This window comes from Cupressus sempervirens, chromosome 8 (genome assembly GCF_028749045.1).
Source record: "Cupressus sempervirens isolate cs-2001-9-10 chromosome 8, ASM2874904v1, whole genome shotgun sequence".
NCBI lineage: Eukaryota > Viridiplantae > Streptophyta > Pinopsida > Cupressales > Cupressaceae > Cupressus > Cupressus sempervirens.
This window is the reverse complement of record NC_143125.1, coordinates 489178526-489197443: the sequence shown is the minus strand read 5'-3', so window position 1 is coordinate 489197443 and position 18918 is coordinate 489178526. Positions and strand designations below refer to the sequence as shown.

The following is an 18918-nucleotide window of genomic DNA, read 5'->3' as shown; positions in this document are numbered from 1 at the left end:
GTGTCCATAGCCAAAAAGGTTAAAAAGGTGACAGAAGGGTCAAAATAAGATAATCTTGGATGAAATTAAATGTATAAGAACACGTGCAATATTGCACATTTGTTGTAAATGATTCTATTTAATTGACTTCATACAGTATTGCACATTTGCTGTAAATGATTGCATTTAAGTCCTCTTACAATGGGGCAGAAAACTAATGGGAATTGGCGTGGGCATGTAAATTTCACCATTCCAAGTCTAAAGCCATCAGTTAGTCTTTCACAAAATAATTTCATTAAACTAAAATACTCGTGCAAGGCATTGACGCGTCATCTTTGTCCTATTGAACATGTTCAATTCTTCAATTACAAAAATAAATATCCCGCCTCTTTAGCATCCAAGTAACATAGTGGCTATGTAGCCACAAAAACAGATAACATAACAAGGGACAGTTCTAAAAAAATAAATCAAGTATGAAAAATCCCCTTCGTATGCTTTTGGATTTTGGTGGCACTGCCTCCAAGTAAGGCCTTCAAATAATGCATGACATAAGCATTGCTTCACATTTAATTCCCAAACAGTATGGCCAAATTCAAGCAAGAACATAATTTTGTATACAAAAAAAAAAAGTGTAAACTGTGCTAGACTAATCGAAGTATGAACTTAATACCACTCAATTTTCAAATTTTAACGAGTTGGTAAATAAAGAAACTCAATATTACATACATCTGCATAACAGTGATCTATGGGATTAAGCCAATTGCAGTGTTGTAAATAGCAAAGAACCTAAGAACATAACAAGGAAAACCGCATGCAAGAAGAGCCGATTTAAAGTAAAACCACAAAAAAACATATGGCTTGGTGTTTAATGGCTTCCGAATGCAGCTCACAATTCATTAGAATATAGTTGTCTATCAAGGAATCTTTTATGAAGGCAGGTTATTGGACCAAATTAGCCCACAGAATTGATAAAAGCCTATTTACTTAGCCTTCTTGTCTCCAAAAATATGAGCCTATTTACTTAGCCTTCTTGTCTCCAAAAATATGAAAGGCACGCCTCTAGCGAATATCTGGTGTAGGATAATGTTCCTCTTGCTAAGTACTGCTAAATTTCATTCTGTAGGTACATGTCTTGTAGAAAGCACATCCAAGTTAATTTCAACCGAGTAAGACAGTTGTTGACCACAGATTATAGCATACTACCCAGGTCTTAGCACACCCTCAACGGGGTTGTCTTAAAACGTACCCTTTGAAATTTTGACATCTGTAGAGAAGTTTTTGTCAAACATATCATTGAGAATGATTTGCAATAACTTCTCATTTTTCAACAAAGTTGTTATCTCTAGAATTGCTGTCAATATTCATAAAAAGTTAATACAAGGTTGCAAGAAAACAAGACAAAAGCAAGTGAATATGATGATTTGTGACAGCACCAAAAGTACACAAGACTGGATCACTAAGATCTTCCTGTTAGATCCCATTCAGACAGCTCCTGGGGTGAAATCCACATCTTACAATGAGACTTGCATTCAAGAGAATAGGGAACTCAAATCATCTTAAACATCTGTGGACAACAGCATTTTTAGAGGAATATTTGTGCAGGACGGCAAAGAGACTCTTTGAAACAAAGAAGAATACAGCAACACAGTCTCTTCAGTCGGTCATTTGTGCAAGATTGGATAAAGAATCGCATTCTCAGCAAGTTTGAATACAACAAGTGACTTCTACAACTGGAGAAGTACAACCTAATCCTCAAATAGTGCACATCCATGAAAAAGGTGTATTGTGAAAACTATGCAACCAAATTGGCAGACAAATCATGCTTACAGAGATTTGATGTATGGAATTTGGCCAGAGTACCTTTTTGAGCGATTGGTTTCATTTCGAATCATTAAATGATATAGCCCCGCTCAATTAGAGGTTGGAAAAGGCAATTCCATGGCATTTTATAGCCAATTCAAATGACAGGTGAAAATTTCTTTGCATTTTGTTTTGACTTATTGACCATCAAATACACACTCTAAACACTGAAAAACTGCCATTTAACAATTTCAACACATTTCCTTTGATTCACAACCAACAGCAATCGATAAAGTAGTCGCAGCAAACATAAACTAGAAAAGGAATTGCAGCAAACATAAACTAGAAAAGGAATTGCAGCAAATAGACATCATTTTCTGCATCCAATCTAACTGTTGCTCAAACCAGACATGCACGTATGATCACTCATATCTCCATCTCCTGTTTAAATTTCCCACCAGTAGAATTGCAATAATTTAGTGACAGCCTTTCTGTTAGAATTATCTGCAGGTCAAATCAAACATGCCTTATAATAGTTTTTTTAAGGTTTCTATGTATGACGCAACTTTTAGTATTTTTCCGACAATTACTTTAACCACATAACAAATGCCCTTATAACATTTTAGTTCTACACATAAATTATCATATATGCTCTACTTTCACTTTAGATTATATATGTTCTACTTCAGCTTTATGTATGGATACTTGTGATCTATATATATTATAACATTTTAGTTTTAGTTTTATGTATCCTCAATACATTGGCATCCTGTGTTTCATAATTGATATATGTATTAATCATGATAGTTTGATTTACCATATGCTAGAGATAGGCTGCAACTATGTACCTATTTATAACATTTATATGCTTTTTGTACACATATACCCAGCTCCACAAAAAAAAAACACTGCACCCACATATCCATACTCATGCTTAAATCCAATCCAGTAGCTTTGATTAAAGGTATGGTGATATACATTTAACCAGTGCTTATGTAGCATCGGATGATTCCATTTAGCATTGGAACTAAGACGCCATCTCTAAATGTGAAAATGTGCATCTTATTCGCAAATCAGCAGACAGCTGATGTCTTGGAGCAAATAGAGTGTCCAAGGAACAGCTAGTGGATTAACTCCAACATATCCATACTCATGCTTAAATCCAATCCAGTAGCTTTGATTAAAGGTATGGTGATATACATTTAACCAGTGCTTATGTAGCATCGGATGATTCCATTTAGCATTGGAACTAAGACGCCATCTCTAAATGTGAAAATGTGCATCTTATTCGCAAATCAGCAGACAGCTGATGTCTTGGAGCAAATAGAGTGTCCAAGGAACAGCTAGTGGATTAAGGGGCATGATTCTGATGCCTGGTGCATATTAATTGTTTGACATCCCGGATGGGTGACCTCCCGGGAAGTCCCGGTGCTTCACCCCTGTGAGCATCACCTAGATCCAATGAGTGCTAAGTGTTCCATTTATTCTCATGAGAGATGGATTCATGTTGAATCACTACTCATGAAACATGGGTCAATGAATTTGACTCAAAAATCACACGGTTAAATACTGATAGCAATATCACAATCAAGAAGTTGACAACTTGGGTAGGCCAAATGACATGGATGTGGTGATATGCGAAGTTTGTTGGATAATAATATGTTGATAAGGTAGTCGCTTATGTCTTATAACAACATCTGTTACCATCATTAGTATCCATGTCATTAACCAAGCAACACATCAAGCCATCACCAAATCTCTAAAAGATTTCCTATACTAGGTAATTATTGTCAAACTCTTTAGGAAATCCAGAAGTTGACAACTTGGTAAAGTTGGCAGTCTGGAGCTAAATGACATGGTTGTGGTGATAAATGGCTGGGTGTGTTCCTTAGTCGATGACATGGGTACTAATGATGGAAACAGATGTCACTATAAGACTAATTTTTCCTAGTTAACTTATGTGAACTTGGGGTGATAGGGACTTTCCTGGAAGGTTTGCATGGTACCTCTGCTCATATGGCTCATTCTTTAAAATCATTTATTGAAAGATTGCCCCAGCTTGTGGTGTCTAGATATTCGGTGTGTGAACATGTCTTGCTCATTGCCAGCCCAGTGTCGGAAATAGAGTGGAGTGGTTTACTCTGTGCTGGTCACTTTCGTGCATTGCTGTCATGGACACTCCAGTGACGTTGAAGTGCAAGACAAGAAAAATGGCGATTCTTGGTGAGATCTCAAGTAAAATGCTTAAAAAGGTTCTCTTTGCAGACCATGTCTGGGTATTGCATGCTATACAGAGAGTGTTGGGTGAAGATTTCTTGAAATTCAAACATAGATATAGGGCTAACAAAGATACTTCAGTTATGTATGTGGCCAGCCTAGTGGATGTTGGTGAGGAGAAGGCTGTGGTGGCTGCCCTGAGCAGCACAGTAGTGATGAAATGTTCTCTGGGGGAATTAGATGAAGTGTTGGACAATATGGAAAATAATATAGTTGCATAGAAGAGGCAAGGAGGTGCCAAAGTTCCCGTTGATTGTGTGTCAAAGGAGGTGCCAAAGTTCCCCTATGTTCTATTGTTCAGTATGGTTGCAGGACCTAGATCAGGATTTATCTTGTTAAGAAGCATTCTGAGGACATAACGGATGCTAGTCAAATCCTTACATGGATGCATTTTGATTGGTAAAATTATATCCTATCTATCTTACATTTCTTATTTTAATGGAATTTGTGATTTTAGCAATGTAACACTAGTTTTCTATTTATTTTCTTATTTTAGTTCTTATACTGTTATAATTTTAAATCAGAATCTTCTATTTGTTGATAATTTGATTTTTTTTTAAATTTAGTGGTAATTGGTAATTTGATCTTCAATGTTCAAAATCTAAACTTTAAATTTTCAATGTTCAAGTATATTGTATTTTGTATTGGGTATGTTGCAATTTTACCATGTTCAAGTAGATGGTATGATAATTTATCAGTCAAACCCAAGGATTCGCACCCCTGCCAAACATCAAAGTACCCATCCCCAAGACATCCCAGCACCGGATATTTGGAGTACCAGAACATCCCCACCTCTGCCATTCTGCATCCACACCACCGCCAGGATGTGTACTTGAATTTTGATTTTTGAATGTTACTATTGGGTGCATTCTATGTTATAATTCAAATGTTCAATGGTTCTAGTTGGTGTTACAATTTTCCTAAGTTCAAGTATTTCAATTTAGTATGTTCTACTGAAACATCACTGCATAACTAACGAAACATCATTTCATAACTAGAATTTCAAGTTCCATATGTATAGCATACAACACCACCCCTCCCACCGCACCCATTGTCTTCCCTCACCGTCCCAAAATTGAGACTCTTTGTTCCCCCTTTCTGGCAACTAATCATGACGTACCCCAACGTTGGTATTACACTACAATTTATTAGTTCTTATACTATTATACATCATTTCATAACTTGGATTATCATTACATATTGAAATTTAAAAATATATAAATAGAATTCAAATCCCTCAACCTTGGTCTGTATGTGCACGCAATTCATAGATTCAATCAGGGCTTCCAACGGCAATGAGCTTCCAACAGAGATACATGATGGTAAAAAAATTATTTGTTTTAAAATGCCTTTTTCACCTAGAGACGTGCAAGAGACACCATAAAACATTGTAGGGGACCTGTGAATGGCAGGAAACTTCAAGATGATCTTAAGCCCATTTTTGAGATCTCTAGGTATGCGTCAAGTCTCACACCATAAAACATTGTAGGGAACCTGTGAATGGCAGGAAACTTCAAGATGATCTTAAGCCCATTTTTCAGATCTCTGGTATGCGTCAAGTCTCAGAGGCATGTTTCGAAAGGGTAGAGATGTGTCTCCTAGGTACTACAATAAATTTATTTTATTTTGGTTTTAAATATCCAAGTCTATAGGTTGTGTGTCAAAATGTGTGATTAGTTCTTATTTTGTGTCAAAATTTTAAATGTGTCAAAATTTAATAAAAACAAAAAATGTGTTAATCATAATTAGAATACATTATTTATGAAACCTAGCACTCCTTGTAAAAAAAAATATTTGTTTTAACATGCCTTTTCACCTAGAGACTCCATAAAACATCGTAGGAGACTTGGGTATGGCAGGAAACTTCAAGATGAAGTCTTAAGCCCATTTTTGAGATCTCTACATATGCCTCAAATCTCGGAGACACATCTCGAAAAGGTGGAGACGTGTCTCCCACGTACTATGATAAATTTATTTTATTTTGGTTTTAATTATCTAAATCTATATGTTGAGTGTGTAAAAATGTGTGATTGGTTCTTATTTTGTGTCAAAAAAATTGTAGTCTCAAAATATAATAAAAACAAAAAATGTTTGATTGTAATTAGAGTGCATGATTGATGATACCTGGCACTCCTTGTAAAAATGTCACACCAAGGGCAGGAGAATATATCTTTCCTAGCAACTAATGTAATGAAACAAGACAACAAGTTTGCTAATTAAGTAGCAAACTAGCTGGAGGACATTCAACAACCTCTCAAAAGTCACTAGCAATGGAGTCATGAAATTGTGTTGATAACAAATCTATTTGTGCGAAAATGACCAAGGCCAAGTCCAATTTCCACATGGCACTTTCATATTATTTTTGATCAAATCAGCAATAATCTATAATAGTGGTTGCATATGCAACAAAGAGGACTTGTTTCTCAAGCATTTTATTTTGTGGTTGGATGTGTATGTCCCCAATCACGATTCTTGATTGTTTGTGATTGGAAGTATTTGTCCCCACTCACAAGATGTTGTAGATTTCTGTCCCCAGTCAAATTTATTGGTGATATTATGATTGAAGTGTTTGTCCCAAAAACATAATTGCTGTATGCAGAACTGTATATCCCTATTCATAACCTTAATGTTGGATAGATGCAAACAACTTTTAAGACCATAGATAGATGTTTAGTCCCTATCCTTGGTTCCTTGGGTAGATGTGTTTGTCCCCATCCTTCGAGTAAAGTCCAATAAGCATGGAAAGGGTAGTTCTAGTATAGCTTGTCATGAGTAGATATGTATGTCCCTATTCATAACTTAAGATGAACAGATGTGTGGTCATCAAATATTGAGGGTCTACTTGTCCCCATTTGGAGAATGAAGCAATATGGTAGGGTCCTAGGAAATTTGCATCATACAATGCATAAAATGGTTATATGTTATAATTTGTAAATATATTAATAGAATAGTGGTGGAGATTGAAATCAACACAATATTAATAGTAAAATTGTTAATGAACTTCCATATAAAATAGGATATGAGAATCCTATTTATATGGATATAAGTCGTATTACAAGCATGTGGAATAAAAGAAGACAATATTATACTATAAAGTACAAAATAGTCTCCTGATTTCAACCAGTTGGCACCAATTGTGACATAACAATATTGGGTAGGTTGGACAACCAATCCATACTGTATTGGCTTATCAAGCTCTATATCTTCAGTTACGTCTTGCTTAGGATCGGAATTGATATTGTCATATGAAAAAAGTACTACAATTCCAGTGCCTCACCATCCTAATCACATCTTGTTTAAGCTTGACCTTATAATAGCACCCTACAGACATAGAAGGTAAAAGGGGTAATAAATGCATTTCATTGGCACCTAGCATCTGGGCCATTCCAGGTCAAAACAGTACCAGTTGTGTCAGGGTTCTTTTCATATTTTTTCCCAGTTTTCATGCTTTTGAAAAAAGAATCTGGTTTAAGGGGAAAAAAATTGTCCTTTTCTCATTTTAAAGCTGTATAATTAAATTCATTACAGACTCAGTTTTCAGTGTAAATGTAATGCTACTATGCCTATGATTTATGTAAAGTTGCTAAAAGAGACTCAGTGAGTCAATAACTAATTTATGCCACTTATGTCTGGATATCAGAATTTCTGCATCATTTCTCCACTTTTCCTTATATTTTTCCAACACTATAGAACAAGATAACACATTTTCAGAATCTCAAAGACTTTCTTGGATTTTTGGAATTGTAAAGGAAAAGTAACAACTACATTTAATATAGACAAACACAAAATGGTTAAGTTAAATGGAGCTTTAAGTTCATTGTCAAATAACAGAAAAAAATTAAAAATTAAAAACCCATAGTTTACAACTTTACAGCTATTAAGTAGTCTAATTAAACTGTTAAACTTAAAAAATCAATAAAAAATTAAACATTCTAAAGAACTGAACTTGAAATATCAATTACATATATGACATACACCGACAAACATTAAATGCTGACAATTAAAAGTTGAAAGCAAGAACTGAGAGTTACACATTATATCTAAAAAGGGAAAATTGTTCATGAGTATCATAGGGAAAATTGTTCATGAGTATCTCATTGTTGTTTTCTATGATCATAAATTGAAACTGTTTCAAAACTTCCCCTATTTTAATTTACAAATATGAGTTCTTCCTTTTTCTAAAACTGTTGACATACGGGCACATTGGGAAATCTAGAGCAGATTGACATATGGATGCCCATATAATTCAAAATTGACTAAGACTTCAAATTTTGATGAAAGAGAGCAAGTGGATATGCTCCATTCCCATTAACACTCCCAGAAACATTTGGGACATCTCGGAAGGGAAGGGAAGGATGAAAACCCAGGAGGTACTAATTTTTTCCTCTTTCATGATCTGCCACTCTCTTGTATTCACATTTTCACTAACATAAATCACTAGTATGTGTTCAAAAGAAAAGAAAAGGATGGCAAAAAAATTAAGAATTGCATTCATTTACTTTATACTTGAAGGACATGCGATATAGCTAAATATAATCAATATAATCAAAATGGCAAACCATTGTATACATGCCCCAATCCATTCACATGACTTTCACGAGCTACCCTAATAGAATAAGATCAAACGAATATCCTCAAAAAACTGTTATCAAAGGGAATCGTACCTGATATTCTCTGGTGCTGGACATACAATGAACTGGTCAACAAAATGGTAAATATATCAAGAAACATCCTAACGTAGACAAATTAGTGCTTTAGTACCAGTCATGTTATTAATTACACCACAGAAAAAGCAAAAAGAGAAAACTAGTTGAGCTTTGGATGACTGAAAACATGCTTTGTTGACATAGATTGTCGCACGCATAGAAAACTTACCCGTCGTATCAATGGCGTTGGCCCTCCTGCTCCGTCCTGCTCCAGTGCAACATCCTAGAGAATAGCCCCCAAGTTCCCCCACCCATAAACCCAGAGGCCCAAACCCCAAGAAACATGATGCCTGTTAACCATATACCCATTTTGGCCATTCCAACAAATTACAGACTCAAGGAAATTCCATAACACACTAGACTAGAATTTTAAAATGCTCTGAACAAAACAAACATAGAAAACAACAGTTCAATTACAATATCTAATTATCCCGACAACCAATCAGTGGCAGGAAAAAGATGAAAGCAATTAACACAGCAAATGATGAATGTGATGCATATTCATAGTCATCTAAACACAATAATTATTAATATTATTAACTGGAAACTTTATATAAAACAGTCAGAAAGTACAAAATTGGCAAGAAGGACAAAAAATCAGAAAACAGAAGCATTCATAGAGAATGAAATTTTATTAAGGGCATATATGTGTTCAAATAACATCATGAATAATACCAAATTAAACTCATTCAAAGTGACACATTCATCGCAAGCATTAAACAGGAATCATCTCTTTGAAATTTTTTAGGCTCCGCATCTTACATAAAAAAAATGTACAGACTTTCAAGAAGTAGCTTTAAAGTTGGGTTCAATTTTCAAAGATAAAATTCTCTTCTTTTATAATTAAAATGACAACACACTATATGATCATAGTGGATCATTTGGCTTCCTCTTTAACATTGGTCCAATTCATGGTAGCCATTTAACAAAAAGAGAAAACAGCTAAACAAGTTGTCTAGTTATTAAGTGAACATGAATATGCTTCTCAAATGGATGGCATGAGGAACGCAAGTGTGACAAAAACCACATGAACCTAAACTAGAACCAGACAGGATACACTTGTATGAGTGCTCAGTTTTATGAACTTCACTGAAATCAGCATGCACACTCACACCCTGTGAGTGTACCAAAACAAGCATCCCAGAGATCCATTTTGGGGATGCAATACATGCTCCAACCCAAGAATATAGCACCCAACCTTTGGGAAAACTCATAAATCAGACAGCTTTCCACACCACAAGACTCCACCAACATAAGAACAGAAGTGTTTCCAGTAATTTGTTTATACCATTTGCAACAAATACAGAAGATTTAAATTAGAAAGCAGACATTAAATAACACTTTACCGTAGGCCTATACAAATACCGAAGACACGCTATGTAAGTTTTAAATTAAACTCTTTCCTATGCTGATGAAACCAAACAAGGGGAAATTTTTTCTATTAAAAAATAAAAACAATCTGCCATATATAATCTGAAATCTACTGAACAACAAATGCATCTCCTTTACACGTTATCACATTTTCTACAACAACTTCTATCCCTAGTTAAAAAGCAATGGCACATACATGCATATAAAGAAGTTGATAATTGGAGAAATACATAACAAATTGATCGACTATAAAGCATAAATTGACATGGGCAATTAATGGCATCAACGTTTGATAATAGAGTATATTTGCCAAGCTGTTACACAAAATTATAGAACATCTAAAATGCAGGGAATTGGCCAGTATGGCTACCTATAGATGATATATGAGTGAGTGAGTTGCAAGCTGGTAGTCAGTCATCCCCCACAATCCAAATTCCAACCTGCAAAGAAAATGTATGCTTGTTTCACATACTCAGACAAAAGTCAAAAAGACATCATATAAAGGTCCTTCACACATCAATATTTGGAGAATGAACCTGCTAGATCCTTGGTCCAACCCATACCAGAAAACACCTGCATAGCAGCAGTCCAGACAGAGATGTTCAGATGACTTGTTAGGCTATAGCACCAGTTGTTGATGCATAAGAAATATTACCAGATGGTTAATCTGTACATAACAATTGTTCCTGGCTCAAATTCCTTTCAGTCTTGTAAATCTTGACTGCATGACACAGAATTAGAACCATGTTTGTGTTTCTGCTCACGCTGACCCAAGCCCTTATAATTGTTATTATTGTCAACATCAACCAAAGGTGAACTTTGGGGTGAATAAGATATATGTCTTCGCCGTCTGTGCTTTTTCTTCTTGTTATCACTGCTCTCACTATCATCTGATGAATTTCCTGTTGAATAAGAAGCAGACTGCTGACGCTTGTGTTTTTTCCTCCTATGGTCTTTTTTGTCGCTGTCCTCCTCTTTGCTGTGTCTATGTTTATGCCGTCTCCTTTTCTTCTTATCACTAACATCTTTCTCCCTTTTATGGCGCTTCCTTTGTTTCAAGTCCTCTTCATTGTCATCTAACATCTTTTGCTTTCTGTGCAGCATACTTGCTTCTAATTCATCTATATCATCATCTTGCCATGTTGTTTCTCTTATTTTAACTTCACTACTGGCATTATTTTCATTTCTTCGGTGCCTCTTTTCTTTATGTCTCCCTCTGCCATCATTAGTTTCCCTGCATTCTTCCTTCAAATGACTTGTCCGTTCAGGTCTTCCTCTATCCTCAGGTTTCCAACTTCCCTCTGAGTGCTTGCTTAAATGTTTGTCCTCCTGAATACTATCTTCATTCATCACATCCTCTGTTATTCTCTTGGCTCCTGTGAGACTTTCCATCTTAGTGACGACATCATGACATTTATCTTCCAATATTTCTCCAACGATAATCTCATGAGTGCTGTATTTGTTCATTGCCTCTTCAGGCTTTGACTGTTCAGATAAAGCCACACCTCCTCTATCCTCATATTCCTTAACATCTCTGGTATCTAATTTGATTGCACCCCTTTTGTCTAGTTTCCTACTCTCTGCTGTCCTCTTCGATGGTGACAAGCTCAAACCATCATCAGGACTCCTTTCTCTATAACCTCTTGATTGGGATTCTGGGCTCATGGAATGGGAGAAAGATTTATGGTCTTCTCCTTTCCCTTCTGGCTGTGTGTTTCTCTGCCCTGCAGAAGATATGTTGAAATCCTTCTCAAAGCTGTCCTCCCTTGGTTCCTCGTATTTGGATACTGAATAACCAAAATGACTAGCAAATTTGTGGTCTTCACCTTCCAGTCCTTGCAAAGTATCTCTCCAACCTGCTGGAGACATGCTCAAATCCTTTTCCAAACTGTTTTCGTTTGTATCTTTTAATTTGCACTCTGAATGCATTGAGTGGTGAGCAGATTTATATTCTTTCACTTTCTGTCCAAGCAATGTGTCTCTTGATGGTGCAGGAGATGCACTCAGATCCTTCTCCCAAATGTCTTCCCTTGAATCATTTGCTTTGAATTCTGAATGCATAGAATGGCGGGCAGATTTATGGTCTTCAACTTTCACTTCTGCCAATGTGTCCCTCCGCCCTACAGGCAATATTCTTAAATCCTTCTCCAAGCTGTCTTTCATTATATCTTTTGATTTAGATTCTGAATGACTCGAATGGTGTGAAGATTTTCTGTCTTTTGCTTTCAACTCTGGCACTTTTACTCTCAAAGCTGAAGGAGATATGCATATATTCTTCTCCAACTCCCTTGAATCATTTGATTCAGGTTCTGAATGCCTCGAATAATGGGCAGATTTGTAGTTTTCCAGTTTTAGTTCTGGTGTTATATCTCTCATCTCTCGTTTTGAATCCTTTGATGTGGATTTAGAATGCCAAGCATAGGAAGTTTCAATGTCTTCTTCTTTACCTTCTTGATATCTCTCTCTTTTCTTGGCTGGAGAGATGCTTAAATCCTTCTGAGCACTGCCTTGTCTTGTACTTTTCAATACCATTTCCTCTCTGGGAGAGATGCTCACATCATTCTCCCATTTGTCTTCTTTAGAATCCTTTAATACAGACTTTGAGAGCTTATAAAGGTGTGCAGATTTCTGGTCTTCCCTTTCTACTTCTTCAAACATATTCCTTCCCCTTTCCAAACTGCCTTCTCTTGAATCCTTTGATGGAGACTTTGAGTGCCTAGAATGGTGCACAGATTTGTGGTCCTCTCTATCAACTCCGTGTGATGTTTTTCTTTTAACCTTTTCTTCCTTGACATCACATACATCTTTTTTGACAGACTCTTGTCCCTTGACTTTCTGTCTCCTCTCTCCTTGGGATACCTGCAAATCATTCTCAAAACTGCTTTCTCTTGAGCCCCTTCTATGTCGACCATGTCTCTGGTCTTCCCTCTTCACCTCTCGTGAAGTATGCCCTTCCTTTCGATATTTAGGTGATCTAGAGTGAGCTCGAGATGAAATCCTTGGCCTGCTTGGACTTCTACTCCTGCTTCTGCCCTTCCTAAAACTTCGAGGAAAGCAATCTCTCTCTCTTTCTCGTTCCCGAATAGCATGGTGTGCACGGTATCCATCTCGATTATCTTTACGATAATTGTTTCGATCTCTACTAGGGCTTCTGTGATGATGATGATCTCTTGATCTTGACCTCTGTCGGCGATCTCGACGATATCGAATAGGAGATAAGGAGCGTGAACGTCCACGACGCTTGCGGTGAGATCTAACCAGTGACCTTGATCTAGATCTTGATCTGAGAAGCATCATTTTACAGTCAGTTACTGTATTGTTTAAGAAGACTGTTAGAATCACTGCAAAAAAAGAAAAAGCAATACAAAGACCTACCGTCTTGTTTCATTCAGTTCTTTCTCTTCCTTGTCATCACCATCTCCTTTAAGTGATTTACTGATTTCTGCAGCACGCACAGCAGCAGCCTCGGCAGCAGACTTTAATGTTGCTGCTCTGCTAGCAGCCTGCTGAGAGGCCATTGCCTGTTGCATCATCAGAGCTTGCTGAAACTGCAATTGTTGCATTGCCACTGCCTGTTGCATCATCATTGGCAAAGCAGTTGATTGACTAGAACTTGAACTTACATTGATTTTTGGAGGCACTGACTTTGCCATCTCAACATTCAAAGGCCGCCCACCAACCTCCATATTGTTTAATGACAATGCAGCTTTGGCTTCTTCCGCCTGTGGATATTCCACGTATAGCAATTGCTTCGAGTCAACGATCCTGAAGTCAATAACAGTTCCACAGTAACTAAAAAGCTGACGCAATTGCTCTGAAGTAAGCAAGGGACTGAAGTTGCTAACTTGAACTGTTCTTGATAAGACATCATGGTTATCTGTTTCCTTTGATGAGGCACTACTGTCACCATGACTCTTTAAACCTGATAATGAAACAATACCACCAGATCACTATAGCTAGCATCCAGAAAAGTTTTACAAATATTCAAACCTGCATTGTGAGGACGAGTATAGAGCTTGTAAAAGTTGTAACTTTATTGAAACACTTCGCTTAGGCTGATAAAGTCTAAGATGCAGGGAAAAAGTCTTTTTAAATTGATGTTGGACTAACAAAACTGTAGGGTCACACTTGTAGCTAACTAAAGATCATGTTTATGTTATATTATTGAGGCAGTCTGAAGAGGTTTGGCTTATTACACCGTTTTATATCTAGAGAAAATCCTACTTCAAGGATATTGTCTCTTTTCAAGTTACTTCAACAGAGGACTGAAAACTTCATTTGTTCCATTATCAACATGGATCATTTTATTTACAAAACACGCAGAAGAATAGAATGAAACAAGATATCCCATGGTTCACCTATAATTCATAGAAATTACCCCGGGGAAGCCTCATAAAAAGTTAATTTTAGAATTAAATCGCCTGCACGAATAGGAGAAAATAATGGTACCATTCATGCAATCAAATTGAGCCATTGTACTAATAACCTATACATCAAGGGTGTAAGATAACCATTGTTTTTGTCATTAAGAATCTAATTGTAGAGATAAATAATTTATAAAATTTAATTTCAAGTATCTTGAATCATAAAAATTGATTGTACGATGTAAACGACATTCTAAGATAAGATTAAGAAAATGTTATAAATTGGTCGGATGGGAAGTGATCGTGTTGTAAGAGTATCAAGCCTTTCGCAGTGGATCACAGCGTGTAGCTTAAATTGAACAATATTCAGTATCCAACTTGCTGGATGCGATGATACGCCACCAAATGACTGAACGAGGTTCAATTCAGCGTAGAGAAACGCTATCTTCGTCGCATCGGTTACATATCCATTGCGGGATCCATTCCCAAGGTTAGACTTTGGTCATAGTATCTAATTCCAAAGGTTAGACCTCGGTTCCGGGATCTGTTCCTAAGGTTATTCAGCCAAAGTAAATTTCATCGAATCAAGAAAACATCTTCACGAACTATTTGTTACCGAAATTTTTTGCAGGAAAACATATCAACGAAGCAATTACAAAGTAAAAGCAGAAACTTGACCGCCGGACTCCTAGAAAAACTTGGGATACAAAGTGCTGAAAAGTGATAATATATACCTGCAGATTCAACGTGAGCTTGTAGCGCTTGAGCAGCTACAATAGTCTGGGCCGCTGCCATTGCCGCAGCCGAAGGCCCCATGGGCATCTGACTAAGGGCTCCCATAGCGCCCCCTGCAGACAGGGCAGCCATCAATTGATGATGCTGTGGATGAGTCAACTTACAATCACTCTTCGCACACCGTCCACCGAGATACTCCCTACAAACCTCCCCAAGCCCCGGCAAAACCAACCCACCATTGGCGCCGGTAATGATCCCAGGCATCATGCCGGAAACCATATTAGGAAACGTCTGCATCTGACCAGAAACCCCATTGACAAACCCTGGAGTACTCACAGGAATACTGCCGCCGCCGCTGAAAAAAACAGGAAAAGGGCTTCCTGCAATCGGGCGTCCATTGCATTCAACAGTAACAGAGTAATCCCCACGCTTGGCGACAGCATACGTGACAGTATAAGTCCCATCGGCCTGGTCCTTCACCATGGCTTCCTGGTCAGCTCCCCCTGCCGCCGCGCGGATTCGAACCCTGATCGTCTGACCGCCATGCGGAATACGCCGGCCGTCAGAATCCCTTGTTGTAACAACAAACGATGCAACAGTGCCAGCGGCTCCGCCTCCGACGCCCGTACCCGCAGCGGTGCATTTTCCTGGATCGACAGGTCCGATTGGCTTGAAGGCCACAACATCTTCTTCTTCATCTTCCTCCTCTTTCCCATTAATGGCGTTTTTCGTGTTCTGCGACTGGAATGTGGCTTCAAAGGCGGCCTTGGCTGCAGCGGCTTTCAGCTCTTCCTCTTTCACCCTCGCTTCCTCCGCATGCTTCAGCCAAACCGGACGCACCGCACCTCGCCCCGCCATGCCCTTCTTTGCCCTCTGTAAAACCCAATCTTTTCTTCTGCCCTGATCTCTTGATGGATCAGTGGGACGATTAACTTAACCCGTCTTCCTCTTTAATGCCAGATTGCTTTGCCACAGCGCTACGATCGACCCATTCCGACCGTCGATTCTTGCTTGAGGATTTATATACGAAAGGGAGACAAACCGTAACGTATGATCTTTGGCAATTCGAAAGATATCCTTTGCAGAGTATTCATGTGGTCGTATTTTTTTCCACATCTGGTTCTCATAGGTAGCATTTAACAAGCCGATGAGATACTGAAAATTGGAAGCGACGTTTTTTTTTCTCTATTGAAAAATGCTAAACAAATAGTATAAAAAAAATTCATCTATTTAATTTCATAGTGTTGAATGTATATTAACATTACCAAGGTCAACACAACAAAAATAGATCTCGTACCTACCACCACTAAGGGCCCATTTGGTGAGCGGAATAGGAATATGTATTCTGGAATAGAACGTATTCCTGTTCTCTGTTTGGTTCAGCGAATATTTGATGGGAATTCGCGGACTCGAAAATTTATGTTTTCTAAAATTTAAAAAAATGGAATAGGAATACGTATTCCAATACCACCTATTTTGGTGGAATTGCAAAACCCCAATTTTGGGCCAAAAATGGAATACATATTCCATTTTTGCTTCGTATTCCAATCTCGTTTTGGTGCATCCAAACAAGGAATTCACAATTTTTGGAATACGTATTCCTATTCCGCTCACCAAACGGGCCCTAAAAGACACTTTGAGGAGGATGTTGGTGTGGGAAAGCAATTGGGCAATATCTTCAAGGAGTTGATCTAATTTATTTCTTTTTCTATTGTTAGTGTCTCTTGTTTCTATTGCTATCTATTTTAGGTCTAGTTGTTCTTGCTGGAATTTTGTCGTGTCCAATAGATAGTTTTGTTTTTTAAGTCCTCATTGGGGATGTTTTGGTCTTCTTTGAATATCTTTTGTAAATATTGTTTTGGGTTTCAGGTCCCCTCAAAACCTATCTTTTGTTCCTGATAGGGACAGTGTGGTAACTTTGAATATCTTTTGTATCTTGATGTAAGGTGTTTTTGCTCCCCTAAAAACTTGTTTTTACCTTAATCCAAAACATGTACATGGAGGAGACTATTAATTTGAATTTATAGTCTCTGATTTGTTTCAAAGATTTTTTTTCAAGTCGACTCTGTTTTTATACCTTGAAATTGTATACGAAGTGTTTTGCATTTTGGAGTATCTCTCAAAGGAAAACATTAGTTGAATGGGAAGGTTGCTTGGTGAGTTGACTTTAGACATAGCTATGAAAGTCAAGCCTCGCCTATCCATTATGCCAATATTAATTTTTGCTTTTTGTAGTATCAACCCTTGGGATTTGTGCTAGTGTTACTTGCTTTACTGACATTACATAGATTGGAGATTTAAAGTTACACAAAATACTTCCACCTTGTACAAGTGATTTTTTTGCATTTATAAATTGCATTCTAATGTCATATACATTCCAAGGTATTAAAATTTGATAATATTTGATGTTTTCATCAAACTCGCGCTTACCAAGCATATCAAGTTCATCTACACTACCATTATTTGAGGGGCCCATTTGTGAAACAATTTATATTCACTCAACTCTTTTGTTCCCCCCACATTGGTGCCATTATCATTATCATTATCTCCTCCTCCTCCTCCATCTCTTCTTTGTGTTCTATTCATCATTCTCCTCCCCCTTCCTCTTCTTCCATTTTTTACCATCCTTTTTCTCAATCTTCTCCTTTTTGGTCTTCTCCACTTCTTCTTCTTCCTTTTCTCCTCCTCATCATCCTCATTCTCCCCCTTCTCCTCCTTTTCCTTTTCCTTTATCGCCTTCGCATTGTGTTGTTCTTCAAATTCTTCTCATTGTTTGTCTTCTCCATATGTTCCATCTTCTTCTTCTCCTTCTCTTCCTCCTCATCCCCCTCTTACTCCTGCACTTTCTCCTTCCTTCTTCTTCTTCTCCTCCCCCTCCCTCTTCTCTTTCTTTTCTTTACCCTTTTTCTTTTTCTCCCCTTCTTCTTTTTCTTTGTCTCCTCCTTCCCCTTCTTTTTCTATGTTGTAATAATAACAATCTACTAAAAAATTATATGAATAATTAATATTTTTTAACTAAAACAAATCTTGTTAAATATTAAAATCAATCTCTTTCAAAAATTTGTTTATAAATTACTATTTGTAATGTATTTTAAGTGACAAATAATAAAATAATTATTAATAAAATCTTTACATCATCTTTAACATTAAAATGGTTGTGAAATATTTTATTTTAAATGACATTAATGAATATACTTACATTCCTTCTAAACCTAAAAAGGAAATTTAAACTTAAGAATATTTTTTTATTTTTTTAATAAGTAAGCAGTTAGAGCCTTGGTACAATAACAAACAACTCTATTAAGAAGGCAGCAAAAGGATAATGGGGAGAGATACCTTTGGTTTAGCCTTTAAATATTAATGTAAATTAATAATAGATAATTCATGCATGTCCACAAGAGGATAGGAAGTAATGCAATAATCACAAATTTAATAGAGTCTATTGGAAAGTCTAGATAATGGGAAGTTGATTCCAGTTAAAGTGCAATTTTAAATCTACAAATAAGATTCAAGAAAACTTCCTTTGGAGGAAGTATTAGTAGACATATATAAAAACCATTATATAATTACTTATTGAAGCTATCCTCACATATCTTGACTCATGGTAAAAATCTTGGTCTTGATAAGTAGTTTAAGCATTGGTTGAATTTATTTTTAAAAGGATTATTTGTTGGAAATATAAGAGG

General features: G+C 36.9%; 1 protein-coding gene across 11 annotated transcripts; it reads right to left on the bottom strand.

The window, feature by feature from the left end:
* Nucleotides 1-631: 631 nt before the first annotated feature.
* On the bottom strand, nt 632-16331 carry LOC149543340 (uncharacterized). 11 transcript variants are annotated; one of them, XR_016355629.1, is made up of 7 exons: nt 15232-16331; nt 13509-14055; nt 10697-13416; nt 10504-10573; nt 8932-8985; nt 8721-8752; nt 632-1243 (listed from the first exon to the last, which is right to left on the bottom strand). XR_016355629.1 is itself a non-coding variant. In XM_089798160.1 (3 exons), the coding sequence occupies exons 1-3, from the start codon at nt 16088-16090 to the stop codon at nt 10836-10838; spliced, it is 3987 nt and encodes a 1328-aa protein (XP_089654286.1). In that variant the 5' UTR covers nt 16091-16331; the 3' UTR covers nt 10352-10835. The 11 variants fall into 11 exon arrangements, 1 of the variants encoding a protein (XP_089654286.1); XR_016355620.1 differs by having other exon boundaries at nt 10504-13416; XR_016355625.1 differs by lacking the exon at nt 632-1243 and having other exon boundaries at nt 8580-8752; nt 8932-9052; nt 10670-13416.
* Nucleotides 16332-18918: the final 2587 nt, after the last annotated feature.

Bases quoted from the DNA above. Each gene is read 5' to 3' on its own strand.
- LOC149543340 (XM_089798160.1), bottom strand. From the start codon at position 16,090: ATGGCGGGGCGAGGTGCGGTGCGTCCGGTTTGGCTGAAGCATGCGGAG. The intron at 14,056-15,231 runs GTATATATTATC...TTTCATTATCAG, and splicing joins AGCTCACGTTGAATCTGCAG to GTTTAAAGAGTCATGGTGAC. The intron at 13,417-13,508 runs GTAGGTCTTTGT...GATGCTTCTCAG, and splicing joins GAACTGAATGAAACAAGACG to ATCAAGATCTAGATCAAGGT.